Raw genomic sequence first — 26,237 nt, 5'->3', positions numbered from 1 at the left:
AAGCTCTGTACAGCTCCCATGGGCACAGCTCGTGTTCAGTCTCCCAGAGTGGGATGACATCTTAGCAAGCCTTCCAGACTGCAGGCCATGTGGAGAATGTGGTGCTGACCTGAAGGAATCAGCGTCACCATTTGAAATCAGGGACTTTCAATGCTGCTGAAAGGCGAGTTCTCTAACTTGTTTAGAGTCAGATTTGCAACCCTCTCACATGGAGGCGCAGCTCCTTTCAATCTTTTACTGCAGCATCAGCTTAGTGGGCTCTTTCATATAGAAAGACAGGTCTGAGGGCTTTGTTTAAGTGATCCACTCTTTGTAACTGGAGGCTGTAATAGCTTTATACTTACACTGGCCTTTGCCAAAACACAGTCCAGACAAACTCAGTAAGATCAATGTCAAAGTGGTTTATTTCAAAGTTAATCACATACTAAGTGTCACTTTAAACAGCAGCATTGACCTTTTATATAATCTCTATGTGAAAGGTCTGTGCACTGCAGTTCCGGTATCCTATAGTGTGCCGTTTTGGACCATCACTGCAGGACACTGGAGGATTTCTTTTATAAGGGTGGGCACAATGGGAAGCAGCTCAAGGCAGGTACAACACCCCTTGAGAGTAGAAGCAGCCACATTTAAAGGCGCCTGTAACAGGCAGGGAGAAGCTGTCAAGATTTCAGTGTGTGTGACAAAGATACACACAGCACACCCGGCCTTCTGTGGGCTCCTTGCCAAGAAGCAGCTGCTACTGTGCAGAGTGTGTTGCATCGTTCCCACTGACAGAAAACAGGACCATTGAGTTTAATAACTTGCTGGCTGTTTACAAGGACCGTGCTGGCTGGGATTCCATGTTGGTGACAAGTCTGTTCTCAGCTGGACTCCATCAGCACTGTGCCTATTCAGTCCCTGTTGAATTGTTAGATACGATTTCCCTCCTCCTGTTTCAGCCGCTTGGAGAGATGTTCACTAATGGCTGTTAGGGGATTGGCTTTGTACAAGGGGTTTGTGATGACTTCGTGAAACCTAGCCACTTCCTCCTGTCTGAAAGAAGCAAGAGAAAACTGAATTAGACTGTATAGGTATTACACCAACCGGACAGAAATGGGGCTGACTGGGTAGCGCCCAGCTCCATCCTGGCACCATGCAACTGGACGGAATGGGGCCGACTGGGCAGCACCCACCTCCACCCTGGCACTAGGCGACTGGATGGAACGGGGCTGACCAGGCAATCAGCCTTGTAACATGACACCAGATACCACACCAACGGGCACCTGTAAGTGCTTGCCATCAGAACAATTGTAAGTATAACTCTATAGGGTTTTGGAGCCCAGTGATATTCTTCCTTCTCTATGGTGAGAACTGGGGAGATCTCCTGAAGATTTTGGAATAGTTTAAAATATTCCACAAGTGCAAGAACTGCTATAGCTTCCTCTTTCAAAGCTAATGTCAGGAAAATATCAGCCACAGCACACAGCCTTGGCAGCACATGATACGCGTGTAGCTAAGAACCACTAATACTGTCTGTGACCCTATCAGGATGCAGCTTGTCCAGTCTGTGCAGATAGGCACTAAATGTTCACTTGTATCTGCAGGCCCCTTTCAAGCCACTGACAGGGGATTTCTTAATTTAGCTGCCCTGGTTAGCCTCCAGCATGGAGAGCGTTGCAGGGGTCAGTGCTGGCCTCATGCTCTGCCAGACCTGCCAGCTTCCTTCTGACAGAGAAACGGACCCCGAGCCAGACAAACTGGAGACAGCAGAGCACATGGCACTTCCTTTCTCACCCTCCTTTTCCACAAGTCTTGGCCAGGCACCCCCATGGCAGCTGTTCGCGCCTGGGCAGGATGGACAGTCACTGGGAATGGGAGGACAATGGCTAGTTTGCATTCAGGGTGTAGGAAACGAGTGCAGAAGGCTCAGCCTGTGGCCAGCAATTCCTTCGCCTCAGAGACAGAAGAAGTTACTCACCTTGTGCAGTAACGACGGCTCTTCGAGAAGTGCCATCAGGGCTGCTACTGCCCCTATTCTTGTACCAAGGTAATTGCAATTAGGAAGACTGCTTTCATCCATAGATGTGACAGTGATCAGGTGGCCATAGGTTCGAAAGGGGGTCTCATGACCCTTTTCAGCACCAGATTTAAGTCCCATGAAGGGTAGGAAGGAGAAGTTGCAGGAAGAGTTTTAACAACGAGAGTCGTGTAGCACTTTAAAGACTAACAAATTTAATGTCTGCAGGCATAAGCTTTTGTGGGCTGTAACCCACTTTGTCAGATGTTACAGATGGGTCACAGCCCACAAAAGCTTACGCCTGCAGACATTATATTTGTTAGTCTTTAAAGTGCTACAGGACTCTCGTTGCTTTTGCTGTATCCAGTCTAACACAGCTACCCCTCTGGAACTTTTCACCAAGGAAGAATTTTGTTATTCCCTTTAGTAACCTCTTGGTGGTCGGGTATGATGGGACTGAGTGCCTTTCTACCAGTGGGTGAAACACAGTGATGGCTGCTAGATGAACCTTGAGGCAGCTTCGAGATAACCCTCATTTCTTAAGAGTTAGGGCAGACTCAAGAATACGAGGAGAGATGCCACAACTGGAGAGATTTGCCTGGGTGAGCACCAAGCCTGGAACCTCATCCATTTCTGCAGTTAAGTGCAGCATATGGAGGGCTTTCTGCTGTGTAACAGGGCCTCCTGTACCTCTTTTGGGCATGCTAATTCTAAATGTTAGAACCACGTAGGGGCCACGCCTTGAGGAGGAGGGTCCCCAGGTTGGGATGTATCCAGGCTCTTGTCCTGGGAGAGGAGACGCGACGTGACCGGAAGGGAGATCAGTGGGCACATCGCGAGCTGCATCAGGTAAGGATATCAGCTTTGCCTCGGCCAAGTGTGGCCAGGGCAATGAGGATTACGTGAGCTCTGTCCCTCTTTATCTTTAACAGGACCTTTAGCAGAAGATGTATGCTGTATGATTAAAATATGACCATGCATATCATTGTTGCTACCATGGTAATATAATTGCAACAAATCTTATACAAACTATGCCATGTAAAGTATCAATGGAGAAGTTATGACTTGCTGAGTATGATTATTCTGTTTATATGTATGTATCATCTGTGTATCTGAAGTTATAAATATGACTTTCCATCTGGATTTCAAACTTGTTTATTCCTGGGGTAACTGTCTGTATCCAGTCTAGATACTTTGTGAATGCACAATGCCAGTTGATGGCCCATCAAAAACCACATAGCTCTCACAATGGGCCATAAAAGGAGTTTGTCTCAGTGCTGAGGATACTAAGCGACATGGAGATTGCTTTTGGTTATCCCTGGGCTTGCTAACAGGATTCCCGTCTCTCTTCTTTAACTTATGAGAGGAGTCCTGTGAGCGTCTTTTCGACCCGCTATCCTTCGATGTAGACTCACGCCCGCTCCAGGACTGTGGTCAGAGAGCCGCTGCCACAAAGATGATCTTCTGGCGGAGCTCTCTGTCTTTGCAGGATCTCAATCTAAGTTGTTGGCAGAGGGAGCACTTGCTTGCTGTGACCCTTGCCCAGACAACGAATGCACTGAGTGTGCTTGTCTGCGACCGGGACTGTCTTGTTGCAAGTGCGAAACTTCTTGAAGCTCAGAGAGCTGTGCAAACCCTTGTCCAGGGCCCCCACCACCAGAGTCTTTTCTTTCATTTTCTATTCCTTCTGTTTTTAGGCATGACCAAATAAAAAGGTAAAGGAAGCAAACTGAAGGTTTGCAAAGTAAAAGATTAAAAGGGAACGTAACGATCTGCTAATGAATTGCTCAATGCTCCAGCTCTAGCCAGGGGCGGTAGAGAAGGAACTGGGAATGGTTAGCCTGCGTACGCTGCTACCGAAGTTCCCGACCAGCGGTGCAGAGGTGCAGACACTCCTGCCGTGGAGCACACACAAGGACACTACTCGAAGAAGAAGGGCGAGCTCTGCCAGGACTAACTGTCGTTTCCTGGGGTGTCTGCCTAGGACATCGGGTAGGGTCGCTGCTGCTCCATACGAGCTGGAGACACAAATGGGGCCAGGAGAGGCTGGTCACTCAGCCCCCACTCACAGAGGTTCAGAGAAGCGAACTGCTCCTTATGTCCCTCACACTCCATTTTGAGGGCTTCCCTGGGGCATCGGCCTCATGTTGACCCTCTGCATGGGGGGAGGGGGAGGGGATAGATCAGGTGAGATCACTCATAGGGAGCCACAGTAAGTCCCCTCTGAAAGAAGTTCCCCTCCCCCCATGGCCCAGAGCTCCAATGCTCTGCACTCAGATCTGACACTGCCACACCCAACTGCCCTGGGACACAAGGGGCCATGGAGAATCTGGCCCCTTCTCGCTGCCTTCTCCCCAGGATGCACTCCAGAGGCAAACTGCAGTGAGGGACGCCCACCTGCCCCGCCCCAATGCAACAGCAAGTGTGGCTTAAATGCCTGAACCTGCACTAGGAGACCCAGAAACCCAAGCATCAGAAAAACCTGACTCCGAGAAGGGCAGCCGCCTGGCCACAGGTGAACAGCAGGGCAGCCACCCGGCCACGGGCAAGCAGCAGTGTAGGCGTGCCCAAAGGCAGCTGTTTCAGGCATTCACTCTCTTAGCTGGGTACTTACAGGAGCCTGCGCTTCTGGGCTGGCTTCATTTGATTGAAGTCTGTGGGTTCTGCCTTCGCTTTCATGTGGCTGCAAAGGGAGGAGATGGAGAAGAGTTTTATAGAAGGGAAACATTTTGTCAGAAGCCCCTGTCATTGACTGTTATCAGCAGACGGGATACCGGGCTAGATGGGCCTTTGGTCTGACCCAGTATGGCCGTTCTTACGCGCCAGATGGCGAAGGGAGGCCAAGGGATAAGCGATTCTAAAGCGGTCCCTGCTCAGGAGGCAGATGTGACTCTCACCGGACTGAAATGCAGCCATGCACATAGCCAGCCCATAAGAAACACCCAGAGTCATTCTGCCTGCTATGCATAGTGGATGTCTGGAACTGGGGGAATGCTGTGTCACGGTATGTCAGGTGCATGCACTAAAGAAGAGTGAAAGCACTTCCTCACCACCATTACATGAGTTATGTGCTCTGCAACATGGGTCCCTTCCTACTGGTAACTCAATAATGGGTCAAAGTGCAGCAAAAAATCTCCCCGCATGTTCTGGAGTGACAGTTTCGCTAGTGACCCATCCAGGGACCTTCCCACCCACTCACGTCTCCCAGAGCCATGTTTCAGCACCAACTGTGCTGAGCTCCCTGTTTAATCCAAGGGCTCCCTTGGGAGGCAGGCAGATCAGTGACAAACAGGGCAGTGGCGTATGTGTTAAAAAATCCAAAATGATGTGTGATATTAGTGCAGGAGGAGGGGTTGCCTGCCAGCTCTCTTGCTAGTGTTCTTAGGGTGCAGTTTTCCCCAGCCCTGTGTCCATTTCTGCACTTCCCCTATTTGGTTTGGTGCCAGACAGCTCCTAGGTGTTAAAGCAATGGGAGGCTCTCTCCACATAGACAGCAGGCACACAAACGCGCCTACATCTTCTGCTAGGAGAGGCCGGCAGCAGAGCAGTCAGATGAAAGGTTCCCACAGCAGTAAAGCACTGGAACGGGTCTGTTTAAAAGCTCTGCCTGGTTACTGCAGATTACTCACTAAAGGGGTCGAAAGATGGCAGAACACTTTCCAGGTACAAGGACATGAGACCCAACAAGAGGTGATGCAATCTTAGACGCGGTTTGAGTAAATAGCAAGGCCAGCATTAAGAGCTGGTCATAGATCATGAACACATGCAGGATGGAAGTTCGAAGAAGGTTTCTAACCAACAGAAGGGTGAGATTCCGGAACTGTCTTCCAAGAGGAGTTTGGGGGCAAAAAATGGAATTAGCTTTAAGGGAGGTGAACCAATTTTTGAATGCAGTTGTGTGACGGGGCTGATTATGATGGTGGAGGTAGGGCTCAGCAGCCACAAGGCACACTGCCGGTTCATATCTTATGTTCCTAAAGCTCATGCTTCAGAGTTTCAGCTGGCCACTGACAGGGGTCAGGAAGGGCTCTTCCATCAGTGTATTCTGGGAGGTTTCCTTATCTCCTGCTGCTCACAAACAGGGAAGATTTGGTAAGGGAAGTAGAAGGGGGTGGCAACCTAGGCAGCAGTGACCATGAGATGGTAGAGTTCAGGATCCTGACAAAAGGAAGAAAGGAGAACAGCAGGATACGGACCATGGATTTCAGAAAAGCAGACTTTGACTCCTTCAAGGAGCTGATGGCTAGGATCCCCTGGGAGGCTAATATGAGGGGGAAAGGAATCCAAGACAGCTGCCTGTATTTTAAAGAAAACTTCTTGAGGGCGCAGGAAGAAACCATCCTGATGTGCAGAAAGAATAGCAAATATGCTAGGCGTCCAGCTTAACAAAGAAGTCTTTGGTGATCTTAAACACAAAAAAGAAGCTTACAAGAAGTGGAAGCTTGGTCAGATGACTAGGGAGGATTAAAAAATACTGCTCAAACATGCAGAAATAAAATCAGGAAGGTCAAACCGCAATTGGAGTTGCAGCTAGCAAGGGACGTGAAGGGGAACAGGAAGGGTTTCTACAGGTATGTTACCAACAAGAGGAAGATTAGGGAAAGTGTGGGCCCCTTATAGAATGGGGGAGACAAGCTAGTGTCAGAGGATATGTAGAAAGCTGAGGTACTCAATGCCTTTTTTGCCTCTGTCTTCACAGCAAGATCAGATCCCAGACTACTGTACTGGGCAGCATATAATGGGGAGGAGGTGAACATCCCTCAGTGCTGAAGGAGCAGGTTCAGGACTATTTAATAAGATTGGACATACACAAGTCCATGGGGCCAGATGCAATGCATCTGAGGGTGCTGAGGGAGTTGGCTGATGTGATTTCAGAGCCATTAGCTATTATCTTTGAAAGCTCGTGGGAATTGGGGGAGGTCCCTGACAATTGGAAAAAGGCAAACATAGTGCCCATCTTCAAGAAAGGAAAGAAAGAGGATCCAGGGAACTACAGACCAGTCAGCCTCAACTCAATCCCTGGAAAAGTCATGAAGCAGGTCCTCAAGGAATCCATTTTAAGGCACTTGGAAGAGAGGAAGGTGATCAGGAACAGTCAACATGGATTCACCAAGGGCAAGTCATGCCTGACCAACCTGATTGCCTTCTATGAAGAGGTGACTGGCTCTGTGGATGTGGGGAAAGCAGTGGACGTGATATACCTTGACTTTACCAAAGCTTTTGATACAGTCTTCCACAGTATTCTTATCAGCAAGTTAAAGAAGTATGGGTTGGATGAATGGATTATAAAATGGCTAGATCATCGGGCTCAACGGGTAGTGATCAATGGCTCGATGTCTAGCTGGCAGCTGGTAACAAGTGGAGTGCCCCAGGGGTCAGTCCTGGGGCTAGTTTTGTTCAACATCTTCATTAATGATCTGGAGGATGGGGTAGACTGCACCCTCAGCAAGTTTGCAGATGACACTAAGCTGGGGGGAGTGGTAGATACCCTGGAAGGTAGGGATAGGATACAGAGTGACCTAGGCAAATTGGAGGGTTGGGCCAAAAGAAATCTGATGAGGTTCAACAAGGACAAGTGCAGAGTCTTGCACTTAGGAGGGAAGAATCCCATGCACAGCTACAGACTGGGGACTGATGGGCTAGGCAGCAATTCTGCAGAAAAGGACCTGGGGGTAACAGGGGATAAGAAGCTGGATATGAGTGAGCAGTGTGCCCTGGTTGCCAAGAAGGCTAATAGCATATTGGGCTGCATTAGTAGGAATATTGCCAACAGATCGAGGGAAGTGTATTCCTCTTGATTCAGCACTGGTGAGGCCACATTTGGAGTATTGTGTCCAGTTTTGGGCCCCCCATTGCACAAAGGATGTGGACATATTGGACTGAGTCCAGCGGAGGGCAACAAAAATGATTAGGGGGCTGGAGCACAAGCCTTATGAGGGGAGGCTGAGGGAACTAGGGTTGTTTAGTCTGCAGAGGAGAAGAATGAAGGGGGAATTCGATAGCAGTCTAACTACCTGAAGGGGGCTTCTAGGGAGGATGGAGCTAGGCTGTTCTCAATGGTAGTAGATGACAGACCAAGGAGCAATGGTCTCAAGTTGCAGTGGGTGAGGTCTAGGTTGAATATTAGGAAAAAGTTTTTCACCAGGATGGTGGTGAAGCACTGGAATGGGTTACTATGAGGTGGTGGAATCTCCATCTTCAGAGGTTTTTAAGTTGCGGCTTGACAAAGCCCTGGCTGGGATGATTTAGCTGAGGTTAGTCCTGCTCTGAGCAGGGGTTGGACTAGATGACCTCCTGAGGTCCCTTCCAACTCTAATATTCTATGATTCTATGATCTCTTTCCTCTGAAGCACTAAGGATGGCCATGACTGGAGATGGAACACTGGCTGGGATGGGCCAGGGCTCTGAGTTGGCATCAAGCATTCTCTCACTCTCAGCTGCTTGGCTGGCTGGTTCCCGCTCACATGCTTAGGGTCTAACTGATCGCCATAGGTGGGACTGGGAAGGAATTTTACTCAAGGTCAGACTGGCAGAGACCCTCTGGGTTTCACTTCCCTCGGCAGCATGTGGATGCGGGTCATTTGCCAGGATTATCTGGATGTAGCTCAGTTAATCGTTTCCCTGCCATTGTGGGGGACTCAGGCACTGGTGCCCCTCGGTCCTGCCTATTCTCGGCCTCAGGCACATCATACGATAGTCTCCTGAGCAACAGAGAGTGCAGCAGAGAGACTCAACCACCTCATCCAATTAATTAGAAGTGGTACTACCCAGATAGCACAGCTCATGGGGTGGTGACAGCTTACCCTGCGCTTGCTGCTGAGAGCCCCCAGCCAGAATCTCATGTAACCAAACAGTCATTCATCACATTCCACAGCCAGGACTAAGAATTCGGGAGGGGAATAAACAGCAAGAGCAGATAAATGCCCACAGGGACACAGTCAGCCAAACACGCACGCATGCACGCTCTGTGTATCCAACAATCGCACTGCCGCATCCACTCGTTACAAGGAACATCAAAAGCTACAGTCCCCGAGAGGAAAGAAGAGAACACAGCTCCATTTTCTCACTGTATTTGCTTTGTGGATGTGACAGCACTTTGCCTGCTGTAAATTCCTCCCTGTCCCTGTTTCCTGGGTCACTGACAGCAATGGGGATAGAAAACATTTTTTTTTTAAATGTGATTGTAAAGCTATAAACATAGGCAGGGAGGCTCCAGAGCAGGGGATGGGCCTACTTTAAATGTACTTAAAACTCAGTTTCTGAAAGGATTTAGCTTTTAAGTTGGCATCTCTCCAGGAAACAAATCCCATTTAAAGGAAAGTGTCCCTAGAAACACCACCAGTCTAAAACCATAGCAGCTCCTGGAGGCAGAATCGCTCCTCACTGAGCGCTGCTGGATGTTTTCCAGGGGAATCCAGCAGCTCCTTAAAATCCACAATTCTTTCGGCAATTGTGGCAGTTCTGTTTTCAGGCACACTATGTTTCTGATAGTTTGATAACCAGACCCAAGAAATAGTCCTAGCAATGTCAGGCTGGAAGGAACCTCGAGAAATCATCTAGTCCAGCCCCCTGCGCTGAGGCAGGACCAGGTAAACCTAGACCATCCCTGATAGGGGTTTGTCCAACCTGTTCTTAAAAACCTCCGGTGATGGAGATTCTCTTGGAAGCCTGTTCACTGAGACCAAACCTGAACCCTTGGAAAGGTCTGAAAGAACATGGTGCACTTCTGCTCTTGATGAATCCAGCTACGGCTGGAAACAGTGAATAGCAGCATGAGAAAAGCTATTCACAGAACTGGGCCTCAGGGGTTTGACTTTAGGGGGCTGGGTTTCAAAGGCACAACTACAAGTTAGGTGCTAACTGCTCTTCGCACCCCTGAACGTCTGCCCCTGCAGACGGAACAGCAGCCACGTAGCCTGCATCAGCGGGGCCTGGCCCAGGTCAGCATTCTCTCCCGATCGGAACCACGAGCCCTGGAAATACCACGAGAGCTTGTGTTCATGGTGTCCTCAGCCTCACTCCTCATCTGCTTCGCCGAACCACCTTCTGAGACTCGCCTGGCCCTGCTCTAAATCCCCACTATTTATGGGAAAGGCATGTTCCCAGCTGCAGTCCCAGCAGGGCATGTGGCGATGGGGACATGTTTAAAGAGAGCATGAATGCCTCTCTCTCCGATTTTGCTACTCACAAGAAAAAACACACCAAGAACACCAGGGAGCCAACAAAGACTCTGGTCAAAGGTCATAGCTGGCAAGGGGAGTCAGGGGCTGCATGAGAGAGAAATCCCAGCAACAATTCCAAAGATGCAGAGGTGTAGGGTGGAAATTCAGAAAAAGTTCAGCTGGCAGCTGGAAGGCTGAAGAGTTCGTTTCAGGTTGTCAGAAGAACAGGAACGCACATGTCTGTTCCAAGATAGGCTGGCTTCCACCAAAGGAAGCCCCTTTTCTGTCTCTGCACAGCTCTGCAGAGTCAGCTACGAGGGGTGTCCTCTCAGCCAGCCCCAACTCATTGGGACAACTCTCCTGAACAATGCCGTGTTGTTTCTAAAGAGGAGGAATTTGCAGCATTTCCCTTTTAGGATGGTAAGTCATGGGAACTGGGAGGCAATCCCATTTTTCTGTTATGGCCCAGTGAAACATGTCTCATATTAAATGGTCGCCCGAGTCTCGCAGAGCTTGCTTGAGACATTGGCCATATGCACGGTGTCTGTCCTGTCTTCTGGGTTAAATTCAGAAGCACTTGCTTGTTCAAAGCCTGTCCCCTGCTATGAGGATTCTGCACCCAAGTTTGGTTAAACCAGCCTTCTCCGTCTGTCTGCCATAAATCCTGCTCATTTCCCCCTGTGGGGGCCACTCCCTTTCCTCCCCAGCAAGTTACGCTCCTTAGCCATAGAGAAGCAGCATGTCATCTTTCACAGCCAGGCAGGCTGCTTCCTGCGACGGCCACCTTTCATGCAGCTCAGAGAGCACTGCCACTCAGAGCAACTGACGGAGTGGAGTGGCCCACAGCATGCAGCCACCAAGATGACCAGCTAACAGTGCCATGACAACAATACCAGCTACAAGAAGTAGTGAAATAAAGCAGCCCACCAGACAGTACGTACGTCCTGGGCTGCTTCCGGGCCTTGCTGGTCATGGTCAGTTCAGAGAGCTCAGGCAGGGCTTCCATCAAAGGCTGCATGTCTCCCACCACCGGGGTCGCTCTCCGCTTTGCCTCGGCTTTTTGCTTCTGTCTGGCCAGCTTTACACCTTCTATTTCTGATTCAGAAACAAGATTAAAAAGAGGTTGTCAATTTCCAAGCACCCGGAACACGTCAGTCTCAGTGATGCTGCTAAGGATGGACAAGTCTGATTTAGATAATGGCAGAGAGAGAACGCTTAATACGTTTGCGGACAATACCAAGCTGAGAGAAGTCGCAAGTGCTTTGAAGCACTGGCTCTCAACCTTCACAGACTACTGTACCCCTTTCCGGAGTCTGAGTTGTCTTGCGTACCCCACTTTCATGTCACTTAAAAACAACTTGCTGACAAAATCAGACACAAAACACAGGAGTGTCACAGCGCACTTGTACTGACAAATTGCTGCCTTTCTCATCTTTTCCATATAGATATAAAATAAATCAACTGGAATATAAATATTGGACTGACATTTCAGTGCACTACAGGAGCCTGATTTTCACTTGTGAGCCTTCTCTGAAGTCTGAGGCCCACCACCCAGGGCTGAAGCATGGAACTTCTTAGCTTTGCAGGGCCTCCTGTGCCATGGGCCCCCGGGCAATTGCCCTGCTTGCTATCCACTAATGCCGGCCCTGCCCTTGTCCTGCACCCAGTTGGGGGCTACAACCCCCAGGTTGAGAAACACTGATTGAGATGAGTTGAGGTATCCCCTGGAAGACCTCTGCGTACCCCTAGGGATACACGTACCCCTGGTTGAGAACCAGTGCTTTGGAGGATAGAATTACAATTCAAAGTGATCTGAACCAACTGGAGAAATGGTCTGAAGTAAAGAGGATGACATTCAATAAGAACAAATGCGAAGTACTACAGATGGGAAGGAAAATATGTTGCACACGTACAAAATGGAAATGACTGCCTAGGAAGGAGTACTGTGGAAAGGGATCTGGCGGTCATAGTGGACCATAAGCTAAATATGAGTCAACTGCGTAACACTGCTGCAAAAGAAGCAAACCTCATTCTGGGATGTATTAGCAGGAGTGTTGTAAGCAAGACACAAGTAGTAATTTTTCCACTCTACTCTATGCTGATTAGGCCTCAGCTGGAGTATTGGGTCCAGTTCTGGGCGCTACATTTCAGGAAAGATGTGGGCAAATTGGAAAAAGACCAGAGAAGAGCAACAAAAATGAAGAAAGGTCTAGAAAACATAACCTATGTGGGAAGATTGAAAAACATGGGTTTGTTTAGTCGGGAGAAGAGAAGATTGAGGGGGGACATGCTAACAGGTTTCAAGCACATAGAAGGTTGTTATAAAGAGGAGGGTGATAAATTGTTCTCCTCATCAACTAAGAACAGGACAAGAAGCAATGGGCTTAAATTGCAGCCAGGACGGTTTAGGTCGGACATTAGGAAAAACTTCCCAACTGTCTGGATAGTAAAGCATGGGAACAAATTGCCCAGGGACGTTGGCTAGCTAGAGAATAGGATTTTTGTCCCATGGACAGCAAGGGATTGAACTGCGAAGAGTGGGAAAAAGGAGCACTGAAGACCTGAAAATAAACCAATGTCCTAGGATTACAAGGACCCTCCAGTGAAACTGGAGAGCAGAAGGAGAGGGGGCATGGTTGGCCTCTCATCCTTGCCAGGTGTGTCAATACCTGACTGACCGGCTGTATTTACAGGGTCCTCTGGCTAGTGCGCTGGGCTGGAACTCAGAAGACACAGTTTCAATTCGTGGCTTTGCTGCAGACTCAGTGACTTTGAGCAAGTTACCAGGGTCTCATGTACACTGGGGACTTCAACTGATTGGCCCAAGTGGAGCATCTGCCTGGCAGACACGCTGAGAGCAGTGCCGGGGCCTTCAGGGAAGACAGTGCTCCACTCCGAGGAAAACATGTCCTGGTGACTGTCACACTGCTGGGTGAATCGGCCCATCACTGCAGGGAGATGGGGGAAGGGTGGGGGGAACCGCGCTGGGGTGAGCCAGGAGGGCTCCCGTCAGCTGTGCTATCCTCACTGCTACATCTGCTCTCCAGCTGGCTGCCTGCTGCAGCACAGTCACGGGGGCTCCTCCCCTGCCCACGGCTTGCCAGGCTGTGGGAGCCCAGGCTCTGCCTGAGCCCAGGGGAACCTCTTGCAGTGGATCCACCCCAGGCAGCCCCGGAGGTGAGAGAGGAGGAAAAGAGTGGAGAATCAACTGCCAGCTACAGCTCTCCCATTCTCTGCCAAGCCCAGGGATGCTCTAGCTGGCCCCAGCTGCCATTGGTACCAGACGGGGACAGCCAGCACACAGTGTGAGTGTGCTCCAGACACTTCCCATCCCTGCCACTTAGGGGCTGGCTAGCCTGACTCTCTGACCCCCAGGAGGGAGCTTTGCAGAAAGTTTCTGCTTCCTTTGCATTTCCCGGGTGATTCACAGGCTGTGGAACAGGTCAAAGAACCTGCCCCACAGTATCAACTTTGAGATAGCCTGGCCTGTGCCGAGTCCGGGAATCAGCCATTTAGCACATTAGCACTGCGTGGCCCTGCCTACGAGCCATTGCCTGCTCCTTCAACCTCATTAATCCAGTGGGTCAACCTTTTTATCGTTTTATCTTGTTTGCTGAACCCTGGAGATGCTGGGGTCTCTACAATCAGCAGGCCTACTGGGTGAGCTGTGATTGCTGCAAAGCCCAGATGTGTGTGAGAAATCAGGATTGTAACACTGCTCCTTGCAGTGCGCTCTGACAGGAGTCCTGGTTTCTGTTCTGCACCACTTCTTTTTTTGGTCTGCCTTTATGGAGCTGGGCTATATTCCAGTGCTACCATGCATGACGTGCCTGCCGATTCTGAGCAAACACCCCAAATTCTTGTCCAATTAAATCTTCAGTGAAGGGACCATGCAGGTCTCTCTCCTCCTGAACCTCCCCATGCATGCTTCTAATGGCTAACGCTTTACATCAGTTTTTCCTTAGTCTCTTTCTTATGATTTATTTCTGCTTGGAATGGAATATGCACTGAGAGTTTTGCATTACACTGTTGGGCTGAACTTCACTTCACAGGATACTGGGATTGGATGCCAAAAAATGCACGGAAAAAGGGTGCCCAAGAAAACAAGAGACAGTTAAAGAAAAATATTTAATTCCAAGATTACAAATTAAAAAAAAAATCAAGTAGCAAAATGCTTCCTACAACATTTAGGGAGGTTATTAGAGGATAATCCTAGTTACTTTGTAGGGTACAATATAAAGAAACAGTGTCTGAGATGAATTAACTGCTCAAGTGAAACCAAGATGATTACTCAGACTCAGAGCCATTCACTGCACGTAGCCTATACACTGACTGGAAATGATTGCTGATATACAACAAACCAGAACATACAAGGGGAAAAAAAAGTACAGTGCTGCTTGTTTTCTTGGATTTTCCATTTGGGACTGAGATTAAAGATTCATTGACAGATCAAATGCTAGTCTCAAATCTTGGAGTGAAAGAAAGTGATGGACATGCCTCAGCTGAAGGTCATCAGGGTAGCTGGTGAAGCAATTACATACGGGGGCTGTTTGGTTTTGTTTTTTTAAACTGTGACTGAATGAAGTTCTCCTCTTAGGCTATGTCTACACTAGCACTTTTGTCGGTCGGGGTGTGAAAAAAAACACACCCCTGACCAATGTAAGTTTCACTGACAGAAGCACCAGTGTGGACAGCGCTATGTTGGCAGGAGACCCTCTCCTTCAGTGATTGTGCCTATCCATCTCATAGGCATCATTCTTGGAATGGGGTAATATTGGCTCACGAGGTTTCAACTTTCTAAACCTCAAAGGGCCAATACACTCCACTATACGTGGCACGTACATTGTTTAGGAAACAATGCAATATGGGGCTTCTACTGGCCTTCTGATGAGACAACCACCATGAAAGCATTATCTTAGCAATGGAATGCTTACTTTGCAGCCACCTGTCTTTTCTCAGCTTCATTTTTTCTCTTTTTGACAGAAGTGGTTTTTCTTCTACACCTGAAAAATAAAAACATGCAGAAAAGTATGAGTGGTGCTTCCCCATGCGGCTTTTCCACCTCGCACCCCATGAGGTCAGTGGTGTTAAACATAACAAGCCATACATTCTGCAATAGTAGTTTTGCTCAACCTTTGCCATTTTTGTAATTGAATAAGATACAGAGGCTGGGTACTGGTGGGTGGCAGTACAGCATCTTGTGAAATCATAATTCAGAAATTCATTACAACTGCTTTGAATGAAACTGACTGAAGGACCATAAACAAAGTTGTCAATGAGGGTCACGTTTTCAAAAAAGAACCCCAGGCCATATTTTCTAGTGCTTGAGCACCCACAATGTGGGCCAGTATTTCAGAAGATCTCAGCTCCCAATGTGCTGCACTTCTATGAAAATCTGGCCCTTATTTGGGTGCCCAAATGAGCTCTGTTGAAAATCTTGACACAACTGTGGGTGCTGAGCACTTTTAAAAACATACCCTTAAACTGGCTGGTATCAGTTTGTGCAGAGGTGTTTAGCAGGATTGCCACCAGGTTCCATGCTAGGTCTGGTCTTACTTCAGCATGTCAACAGCATGTTACTAAATAGGGAGTGGTCAAAAAAACCCAGTAAGGACAGCCATGATTAAAAGGGAGGTAGGGAGAAGCTAGAAAATTAGTTTCAGACTGGAAATATACAAACTGAGAAGCCTGAGAAAAATAATGCAAACCACAGACAGTCAAAGAGGCAGAGAAACTGACAAAGCAGCAATGCTGAAGAGACCTTCAGTGATGGTAAACGGCGAACCACAAATGAGCTTCTAATAAGACACAGCAGAAAGAGAAGCCCATGCGATTTGGGACTGTACAGACAGAGTCATTCTGCATCAGCTCAGAGAGGCAATAGCCCCTCACTATATGCATCTAGGGAGATTACACTTACTTAGTGTTGCCTTTAAACACCAGGAAGAATTCAACAACACTGAAGTTATTCAGAGAAGAGCAACAAAAATGACAAACAGGCTACAAGGAAAGGCTCGTAAGGAAAGGCTCCGAACTCATACTTAGCTTGGCTAAATGGGGAAGCACTGAAATGATCTGTAAGCACTTGAAGAGCACAAACAGCAAGGGAGGAAAGGAAATGTCTAGTCTTGCCAGAGGGGTATCATGAGCAGGAATATGAAACTGAGGCTGGTAAGCAAGAAGACTTACTTACAGCAACGTCAACTGCTCCTGTGCCATTGGAGTCTCCATGGGAAGAGGTGGAAGCCCTATTTCTTGAGGCATCCAATACTAGACTGGACTAAGTACTCAGGAGTGTACTATAGGGAACAAACATGAGCTAGGAAGGGGGGGCAGCACATTACAAACACACAGATTTATGCACTGCTCAGGTTTATGACATAACTCATCAGGTAGCATTGCAAGAAACAACTTTGCAAGACACTGCAAGATGAGTTGAGATACCCAAAAGTGTAATAATCCACTAGAAATGCATTCTTCCCTGCTTGTCCTGTCCTGACACGATGAAAAGGATCTAGAGAGTAAAAAAGCGTTTGGACTGAGAAGACATGGCTATGCCACTGGACTAGGAGTTAGAAGATCTGGGTTCTATTCCCATCTCTATCACTGACCTGCTAGGTGACCTGGGACAAGTCACTTACCACTTTCTGCCTGTTTCCCTCCCTCCCAGCCTTGTCTGTCTTCTCCAGTTAGACTGCAAGCTCTTTGGGAAAGGGGCTGTTTCTTACTATGAGTCTAAGACAAAGGGGTCTAGATCTCGGTGGCAGCAGCTAAGCACTAATTAATACAAACTATTGATAACAATAATCTGTGTGCCTAAGAACGAGGCCAACAGCCAGTTATCCAGCTGAAAATTAAATTCTGCATTCTAAGCCTTTGGCAATTATGAAGTCTAGGGCCTGATCTACACTGGTGGCTTAATTCGAATTAATTACTCCCGCGTCTACACTTGCGCATTGTTAATTCGAATTAAAGAGCATTTAAAATCGAATTAATAAAACCACCTCTGCAAGTGGATTAGTGCCTGAAGCGCATCAATTAATTCGCACTAGTGTGAGTGTGGACGCAATGGGACTTAATTTGAATTAATTGGCCTCCAGACTGTATCCCATGATGCCCCATTTCAGTATCCTCCCCCAAAGCAGCCCCGGGAAGATTTAAATCTTCATTTCCTGCGGTGAATGGGTTTAAAATCCAAGCTGCGATCACCCCCCCACACACATAACAACCCTTTGCAGTTTGTCCCTTTAAGGGTTTGAAAATTTCACCCCCCCTCTCCCCGCCTGGTGAATGCATTTTAAATGCCAGCAGTGAGAGGAAATTCTTTGCTACATTGTTTCAGTGGCCAATCATGGAAATTGATACTTTCTTAAGAGTTTAGTCACCCTGCTACATGTGGATACATTATATCATGCTTTCCATCAGTGAAATGGAAACATTTGTATCACTGTATTAATATACTAACTGATTCCTTTGTTATTTACCTCACATTCTACAGACACCTGTAGAATCAAAATCAAAGGCAAGCAATATACAGCGGGTGGTGGGGGAGCATAAAAGGCAAACAGCATATAGTTCTAAAGTAATCCAGGATAAACTGTGATGTATTTGTCACGGTCAAAATAAGAGCATAGTTCAGCTGGCTCCATGTGCCTGCAGCAATGGCGATCGGGGGAGTGCATGAAAATCCTTTTCCTGTTTGTTTGGGGGTGGGGGAAGAGGGTGGGGGAAAGCAGCGCTGTATCCTGGGATGATGACACTCGTCACAACAGCCTCTATGATTAGTTGCACTGTGGAATAGCTTCCCACATTGCACTGCTTTCTAATTCAAATTAAGGCTGGCCAGTGTGGACGCAAGAAACCAGCACAAACACTGTAGTGTGGACAGTCTGCAGCACTTTCTATAAATCGCTTTCTGTAATTCGAATTAAGCTAATTCGAATTAGTGCTGACGTGTAGACATAGCCTAGTACTGCAGAAAACAAAAGCATCTCATGCACTATCTATTACAGGGACTGTAGAAGTTTACCATATGGTAAATGAGAGGAAAACCTGAGTACAATCAGCTTCCCACAGCTTCCTACTGTGCATGTCCATCCCAGGATGGAATATAGCCCTGGGAATGTTGACAGAGGAAGAATTTGCATTCTGATGAGTAATTTGCTTCTTAAGTGTTTGCCATGTAGAGGAACTATTCTTAAACATGGAAAAATATACAATGGGAGATTTACAACCTCCCTCTTTTCCCAAAGATGCATCAAACCAATAGGATTTCACAGAAATGCAGTAGGGTTCTGTCAGCAATTGTCTAAAAGCCTATACAATACACCCGAAGACAACGTTTCTGCCATTTTCTTTAAATCATCTTGTAGAATTCTAAGGCAGGAATATAATTTGATATTAAATTACATAGTGTTGTTTAAAAAAATCTATAGAATCTATAGACTGTAATGATACCTTTTTCTATCATGACTTTTCCACAGGGGCTAGACTTAAAAAAAAACAAAACCCAGGCTTCTACAGAAAGAGGAAATAAAGTCTGAAATACCAAAAAAATTGACAACTTAAATCAGGTTTCAATTAAATCAGGTTTTTTGTTTTCAAATTGCATTTTCCTGTGGCTAAAACACAAACCACACATTATATTCACTGCAGTAACCAAAGAAATAAAGCCCCCTCTGGAAACTCCAGCATGTGTTCACTATGGTCAGGATCATGGCTGAAGAAGTTAGCATCAGTGTCTTTGTCCCTTGAATAAAACATATAGAGCTGTGACTTTCCCCAGGGTACCGGGGGTGCCTTTTACACTGGTTTGCTCTGAGAGCCACCACTCCTGGCCTGCTCACACACAGCCTCCAGCATGTGAATCACTCCCAGATGAGTTATGAGTGTGCTAGCCAGCCACTCCCGAATTATATTGCAGAGTGACACCAGCAAATTCCCAGTCCCAGACTTGTCCCCAGAAATTTGTGTCTTGTACTGCTCAGTTCTTTCCTTCTGGACAATATGAGCTCATAGCAAGTCCATCATTTTATTAACAAAAAATGATATGCACAAATCCTGTTATCTCAAATGAAGTTTCCCAAACGCTTCAATCCAAACACACTGGTTTAGATAAAACTATAAAACAAGTTTATTAGCTACTGAAAGATGGATTTTAAATGATTACAAGTAATGAGGCATAAAATTGGTTTCAAAGAAATAAAAGGTAAAACGTAAACTATACCTAATTTAACAAGCTCAGTGAATTTAAAGCAGAAAGGTTTCTCTCACCACATGTTTACAGCAATCTGGCTGGATTACTGCAACTATGACCACATCCCCAGTTCCATGATGCTTCCTTTGTCTTGTATGTGTTGTTAATACCATGAATAGAGATGAGGGGAGAGAGGTAATCTGAAGAGTTTGCTCCCTTTTCTTATAGCATTTCTTTTCTTTGAGAATAATCTCCAGATGGGGTTCAGGAGACAGAAAGTCTGCGAGATGGGAACTTCCACCTGTTTCTTTGCCAAGATGTAAATTTCTCACTCATCCTTTTTCCTGCCAAAGAATGGCTGTTTAAACAGGTGATAGTCCATTTGATTATGCTGAAACTGGCTGAGGTGCTGGGGAACTGGTTTGAAGCTGTTTCCCTAGACTTGGAACATGTCTTATACAGTAGAATTTTATAACTTTACATACAATGTTGCCACACATATTTTACCAGGATAATAATGTTCAGCAGATTAGGAGTTTACAAATGATAACTGACAAGGCATACTTTGTACAAAATTTATCATAGTCTTGTAAAAAGAATGAACATAAAGGTACAGACTGTCAACAAAAGTGCACTCTGTTCATTGCTGAATATACATTTAGCCTTTGATCCTGTACACACTACAGTTCAGCATGTGCCTAAAGCACGTAACTAGCCCTATTGGCTTTTGTGGGGCTACCTATGTGCATAAAGCAAAGCACACAAATATGCATATAGGACTGACGCCATAATCTGTGGTTTCATCTATTTATACTCCCACTGACTGACTTCCATACAACACTTCCTTGCGCCAATTACTTGTGATTGCAGCACCAGGGAAGCAAGAGTGAATCACTACAATAAGATGGAATGTGAATCAGAAAACATATCCCAACTATCACTGAACAACTGCCCAGACTTGACAAACACTCACTTAACACACTGCTAGCTAATACTGACATTTCTATATTTCAGTGGGGGGTTTTCCTGTCTGAAAACATGTTAATTAATTCACTAGAAAACAGAGCCTGATTTGTTAATGAGAAAGACCATAACCAGCTGGCTAGTTCTAGTAAGAACAGTCATTCAGATATTTTTTTTTTTTTTTTTCCAAACCGCAACAGAATATTTAAGGAAACGCAAAAGCTGCCTGGTTGGCAATGGCACGGCCTAAAGCCAGGCAGAATTACAGGGATCCCTGCACAAAGTCCACATAGGAAATCACTCATGGATTTGGGAGAAAATAATCCTCTGGGCAGAGATCAAAGTCTCTCTAAACCGTTGAGGCTTTTTATCCTGAAATTTAAATAACTTAAATAGAAAGACACACAGAAAACCCCAATGTATTAGTGCCACATTAGATTGCACAGCCAAACCACTGGAGCCAGGTCATACAGAAAGGAAGGGTCCAGCAGCAGTGTTAACGTCGTCCCATTACACACACTGCACACAATTTGTGATTAACGGGCTTTTAAACTCCAGGGCCTCCGCCTGCAGTTGGAGCCATGCAGGTGGTCCTTGGAGCCCACATGGAGCTAGTAAAGGCCAAGGGATTCCTTGCAGAAGAAATAGTCATTTATACTGTGCTGAATGCAGAACTGGGGCCTAGGAAAGCCATCCTCTGAGTCATGCATGCATCTTGTGCCTGACCTGTACTGTTAGGCTGGGCTCCTCCAAGCAGGGAGAAAATAACTAAATGTAATATAATATTTTTGTACCTTTATATGGACATGTGCAGTGTCTTCTACTATTGTGTGCTGCTCTGTGCATGCCAGAGTTCCGGAGAGTCATTTAGGCACAGGATAGGCAGTGAATGAGGCAGCGCTACTGTCAGCTGGGCTTTCCTTCTCTTTTGGATGTCAAGGCATTTATTGTGGGGTGGAGAGAAGGGGGAAACATGTCCCTGTGTTCACTTCACTGAAACAGCTACAACCTCCCTCCTGTGAACTGTCCCAGCCTCAGCACTTGTGGAGTTAATTGTGAACCACCATGGCATGGAACAAGGAGGTGAGACAGCGAGTAAAGTCAGCCTTGCATTCACCCTAACCATGGTGTGCTGGGGCTCTAATCTCCACGTGGTGTGAGAAGAGGAACTTTGACAGGCTCCACAGAGTAAAATCCTTGGCAGTTCTGACTTCTTTATTTGGATAAACAATTCTCAAGAAAAGGGGATGATGCAGGGATTGCCAGAACCCCTCAATCCTATTTCATGAGGGTGCCAGCAGGAATAATCTGTCAGAACTGGTGTCATCTTGTGGCATTGCCAGGTGGATCCCCAATACACCCTGATCACTATCCTGAGTCTGACCCCATGAGCGGCACCCTGCTGTCCATACCACTCATGTCTCCCTCAGATCCTCGCCCGGCGAGGAGATACCTAGCTAGAGACAGACAGCCTCATGCATTCCTGGAAGGTTACATAAGGTCTTGAGAATTCAAGAAAGTCAGAGGACGAGCTGCTGACTGTCTTAAAAGGGCAGAATAAATCCCTGACCCAAGGCTGATGGTTCAGGCACTCTGCCTTTGTAAGGCTGTTCTTGTGCTGGGTGGATATTTTGTTCCTGTTAAAACCTGTATCCAAAGAACAGCATGTATCGCCCTTCCCCTTTCAGTCAGAGGGATGTGGAGTCAGCAGTGAATATTCAGAGTGAACACTGGGGGACGCAGTACAAGGAGCCAAGAGTCTGTACACAGCAAAGGAATTCAGCCTTGCGTTCACCCTACCATATTGTGCCATCTTTACAGCACTCTGGGGTGTCCGATGCTGGGAAGAGGGGAACAGCTCCCCCCACCACCTCACTGTCCCAGATAGGTCGCTGGGCAGAGCTGTTGCACTAACGCACTCACACACCTGCTCCCCAAAACATCTCAGTGTGCCTGGGGTCTCAGCAGGCAGGCAAGAGGGCAGCACAAAGTGGATGTGTCTCTGCCACCTTCTGCTAATGGGGGCATGTTCCGAAGCAAGTTTTTAAGCCTGTGGCACAGACTTACACATTTTTATCCTGACAAATCAAGCTTGGCCTTGCAGCGAAATGCTAGCCAGCTAGTCCCCTCTGTGTTCACAGCATGCCCATCACCAGGGCACCTGGCCACACATGGGCATGCCAAATTACAGAAAGTCTTCAGGGCCTGTTCTCCACCTGAGCCATGGGAGTTGTGTTGCACGTATGCTAGGGAGCCATTCAAATCCAGGACTCAAGAGCTGGGGGTTGGATAAGCTTCTAGAAGTTTGGACGATTCACCAGACCGACAGGCGTACCCAACCAGACCCCAGGAACCTCCTTCCCATGAATCCCCACCTACCCCAGCAGTGGTTGTCTTCTTGCCAAAGACAAGTAAGGAACAAAGCTCTGCTTGGCCTGCTACTCTCATACGGGGTGTGGTGGTGGGAAGAGGGGAGAGTTGGCCCCAATCCTCTGCACTCCAGAAGCTTCTGGAGCAGCTCTCCCCCTCTCTCCTGCACTCCCTATGGCTATGGGCCATCTGAAAGGTCCCACATCTCTCTTTTCCAAGTTCTCCCCCCCCCCCACTCTATCATCATTGTTCTGTCTCCTCCCTCCTCATTTCTGGGTCACCCTCTGTGTCTCTTCCCACTCCTGAAATGGGGGGAGTTGGGTCTCTCCATCTTCATCCAAATCAGAGATTGCTGAAAAGATCTGCTCAGACTTAAAAATAAAATTTATCTCTTCCAGGCAAAGCTAAGCCTGGAAACTTCAGCCCAAGACAACACCATGGAGAACTCTGAGCAGGTGAAAACAGCAGATGGAATAAAAAATTTCACGCCATCTAGATAGCGGGTGCTACTGGACCCTGCCTCTCAGGTCACCTCAGCAATTTCGGTAACAATCTCACTCCAGGCTGAACGGATGCAGGAGGGGCCTGAGAACTAACTGGGCTCACAGAGAGACCCACAGCTGTCCTGTCGTCAGTGCAGAAGCAAAACCTTCGATGACTGTTCTTGCCAGAATGTGATGCGGGAGCCATGGGCCTCACATCCATATTCACACCAAGGGCTCCCACAATGTGCTCCATGCTACGCAAATCACACAACTTGCTTCTGGCCAGCTGCCAACATGGCCCCAGTGTTGCAGTCCACAGGCACCCTCTGCTCTGTCACAACACAATGGCTCGCACGACTCTTCCTCTAACAGAGCAGCAGCCAAAGGAAAAAGGAACTGATGGTTTTCCAACTTGCACAAAGCAACTGGAAACTCAGAGAGAATGTTTCAGACAATAAATTACTCCTCCTGTTTAATTAACATAGCTTTTCTTTTCTGTTGGCTCACAGGCACCCCTGAGAGATCAAGACAAACTCCAGCTCCATTTTATTTATGTTAAGTGAAATCCAGAAGGGTTTGTTTTTTCACGCTAGATGAAGGCTAGTGAAATTAGCCCTTAAAACCTTGGTCACAGAACGAGGTTAGCACACACCTACTTACATTAATTGTGAGCTGTTTACATTCTGTAACTTTGTCACTTACTCTTTTTACTGGGGAGGGGTCTTTCTGTGGGAGCTATATGGTAGGAAACATTTTAACTGCAAACATATAAAAGGCTTGGTGCTCCCAACATCAAAATGCCTGCTTGCTACTCCCTGCATCTCTCAAGATTCTGCTTTCGTGACAGACTAGGAACGCCTCATTTTCCATTCCACTCCTGTATTTCAGAGTAGTTGCACTTGTCCGCTAAGGGAACACCATCATACTCTTTAGGCTAGAAAGCTATTTTACCTCACAGTTGTTATCATCTCATTACTGCCCACCCCAAGCACTCAGATATCATGAGTCAGGACCCAAACCATCATGAGATTGGCTTAAAAAAATATTAATACTTCTTGGGTTCTCTCTGTTTATTTTCTTGTTTTTGAGCCCTTAGTGTGCACTCAGATCATGTTTTCAAATTTTTCTCCACAGACAGGAGGGCTAGAAACTTAAAAAAATGAAAGAAAACTGAGTCAAATCCCGTAACTCCAGCAACTGGGCCTAGAACATAGCAAACACTGTGACGCTCATGATAAAAATTGTTATTGTTGGAAATATTACAATGTAATGGGGACAATTTACACAGATTTTTCTTAACTAAATTGGAGCACTCGTAGCACTATGAAAAGTTAACAAGCCGCGCATAGCCCAAATTTTTGTGGGACTCACAAAAATATTTTGTGTTCCTTGTCAGTTCTACAGGAGCAGTAATTTAACAAATGCTATTCCCAGAACTCGGAGAAGGTTGTGTCATCATCAACACTGCTCCACAAACACAATTCTTTGGCGCAACAGGGTACCATATAAATGGAAGTTGAACAATAACAGATGTATTAATTTCAGCTCCAGTCATAAAACAGGAAAACAAGTCTTCTGTAATAAAGCTATTCTTTCCTACAGATGTTGTTCACATGCACTGGGTTTAAGAGGGTGTTGTTCAATTGAGGGTAATTTTTGTAATTATAAAACATGGTTTTAAACTTGTTTGGTGTCCCTTTAATTGAAATGTTTCTGAATTGGAGAGTGGGGTGGGGAGTGGCATGGCAATCCACACCACAATCTCCTGCATGTCCCAATAATGGCTACAGTGCAGAGACATTAACAAACATTCACTTCTCTTCCTAGAAAAATAATTAGCGATAAAGTTACAAATAAACTAGATTGAAAGTTATTAACAAAATCATAAAGCTGCACCTACCCATCAGCTAGACAAGACATTACTATAACCTGCCGGAAGGCTTGCTGGCCATTTCTGTACTGGCATATTTAATGCAATCCATCTGCCACTGGAGGTCTCCTTCACCCCTCCGCCCCCAAATAAGTCACCAAAGCCATGACAGGGAGAGTGAATAGACCCAGACAAAACCAAAAGGTGGTGGTTTAGTCTGGAGATGTCGCAAAAGCGAGCAGGTAGTGGCCTCCCTAACGCCCCGCCAGATAGGCTTTGCTGCATTCCTGAGGCTGGTGTGTGCTCACGGGTACCTGTATTCAGCATGAAGCAGATACAGAAGCAACCTATTTGGTTTTCACCGGCAGAGCAACACAAAGAACTTGCTGTGCTCCTACTGTCACCAGCTGACGAGGATGCTCTGTTGACACTCACTGCCATTCGGAAGAGGTTCTGGGCTTGGATTTGGAAAGAAGCCCCAAATGCAGCCTACAGCCACTGAAAGCCCATTGGTTTGCGGGAGCCTCACTTTGGGAAAGCTATCAGCTTTTTGTTCTACGGTGACCATATGATTATTAGCAATAATCCTGGTACTGCAGCAGTGGTCAGAGCCCTCAGTCAGGAGAGGCGTTTGCTATTTTCAACCAGAATCTGCACTCTGATCTCTTACTTGCAGCACTTGCTGGCTTCTCAAAATTAAACTAATTTTTCAGCCCTCCCTTCCTCCATTGCAGCCACTGGAGGAGCCAGGCCTGGCTGCCAACACTGCAGCATCCCAGGCTCATCCACTAGGCTATTATTCTGGAGCAAGACAGGCAAGTGTCCTTTTAAAGGGGGCCCTCACTCTGGGCTCTGGCCAGCTACAGCAGGGGAGTCAAACTCTCTCCGGGAGGGCTGATGCTCCAGTTTTAATTACTGTCAATACATTAAACAGTAATAAATCCCCAGGAGCAGATGGTATCACCCAAGAGTTCTGAAGGAACTTAAATGTGAAATTGCAGAACTAGTGTTATTTACCCCTTCACATCACACAAGAAACAGAGGTTCCCTCAATGAAATTAATAGGCAGCAGGTTTAAAACGAAGAAAAGGAAGTACTTCTTCACACAACACACAGTTAATCTATGGAACTCATTGCCAAGGGGATACTATGAAGGCCAAAAATATAACTGGGTTAAAAAAAAGTACTAGATAAG

General features: G+C 46.8%; 1 protein-coding gene across 2 annotated transcripts in view; it reads right to left on the bottom strand.

Moving 5' to 3' along the window:
* Positions 1-385: 385 nt before the first annotated feature.
* SLX9 (SLX9 ribosome biogenesis factor) overlaps positions 386-26,237 on the bottom strand; it is a 128,742-nt gene continuing 102,890 nt past the window's right edge. For both annotated transcript variants that reach the window (XM_067549819.1, XM_067549818.1), the window contains exons 3-6: positions 15,093-15,161; positions 11,100-11,253; positions 4,611-4,679; positions 386-1,032 (exon numbers count right to left, since the gene is read on the bottom strand). In XM_067549819.1, coding sequence (XP_067405920.1) covers positions 909-1,032; positions 4,611-4,679; positions 11,100-11,253; positions 15,093-15,123 — 378 coding nt within the window. In that variant the 5' untranslated portion in view covers positions 15,124-15,161 and the 3' untranslated portion in view covers positions 386-908. The remainder of the gene's footprint in view (positions 1,033-4,610; positions 4,680-11,099; positions 11,254-15,092; positions 15,162-26,237) is intronic.

The sequence above is a fragment of the Emydura macquarii genome, unplaced genomic scaffold (assembly GCF_026122565.2).
Source record: "Emydura macquarii macquarii isolate MOO-44397 ecotype Brisbane River unplaced genomic scaffold, CSIRO-AGI_Emac_v2 contig_1253, whole genome shotgun sequence".
In the NCBI taxonomy this organism is placed as follows: Eukaryota; Metazoa; Chordata; order Testudines; family Chelidae; genus Emydura; species Emydura macquarii.
This window is presented reverse-complemented; position numbering and strand designations above follow the sequence as displayed.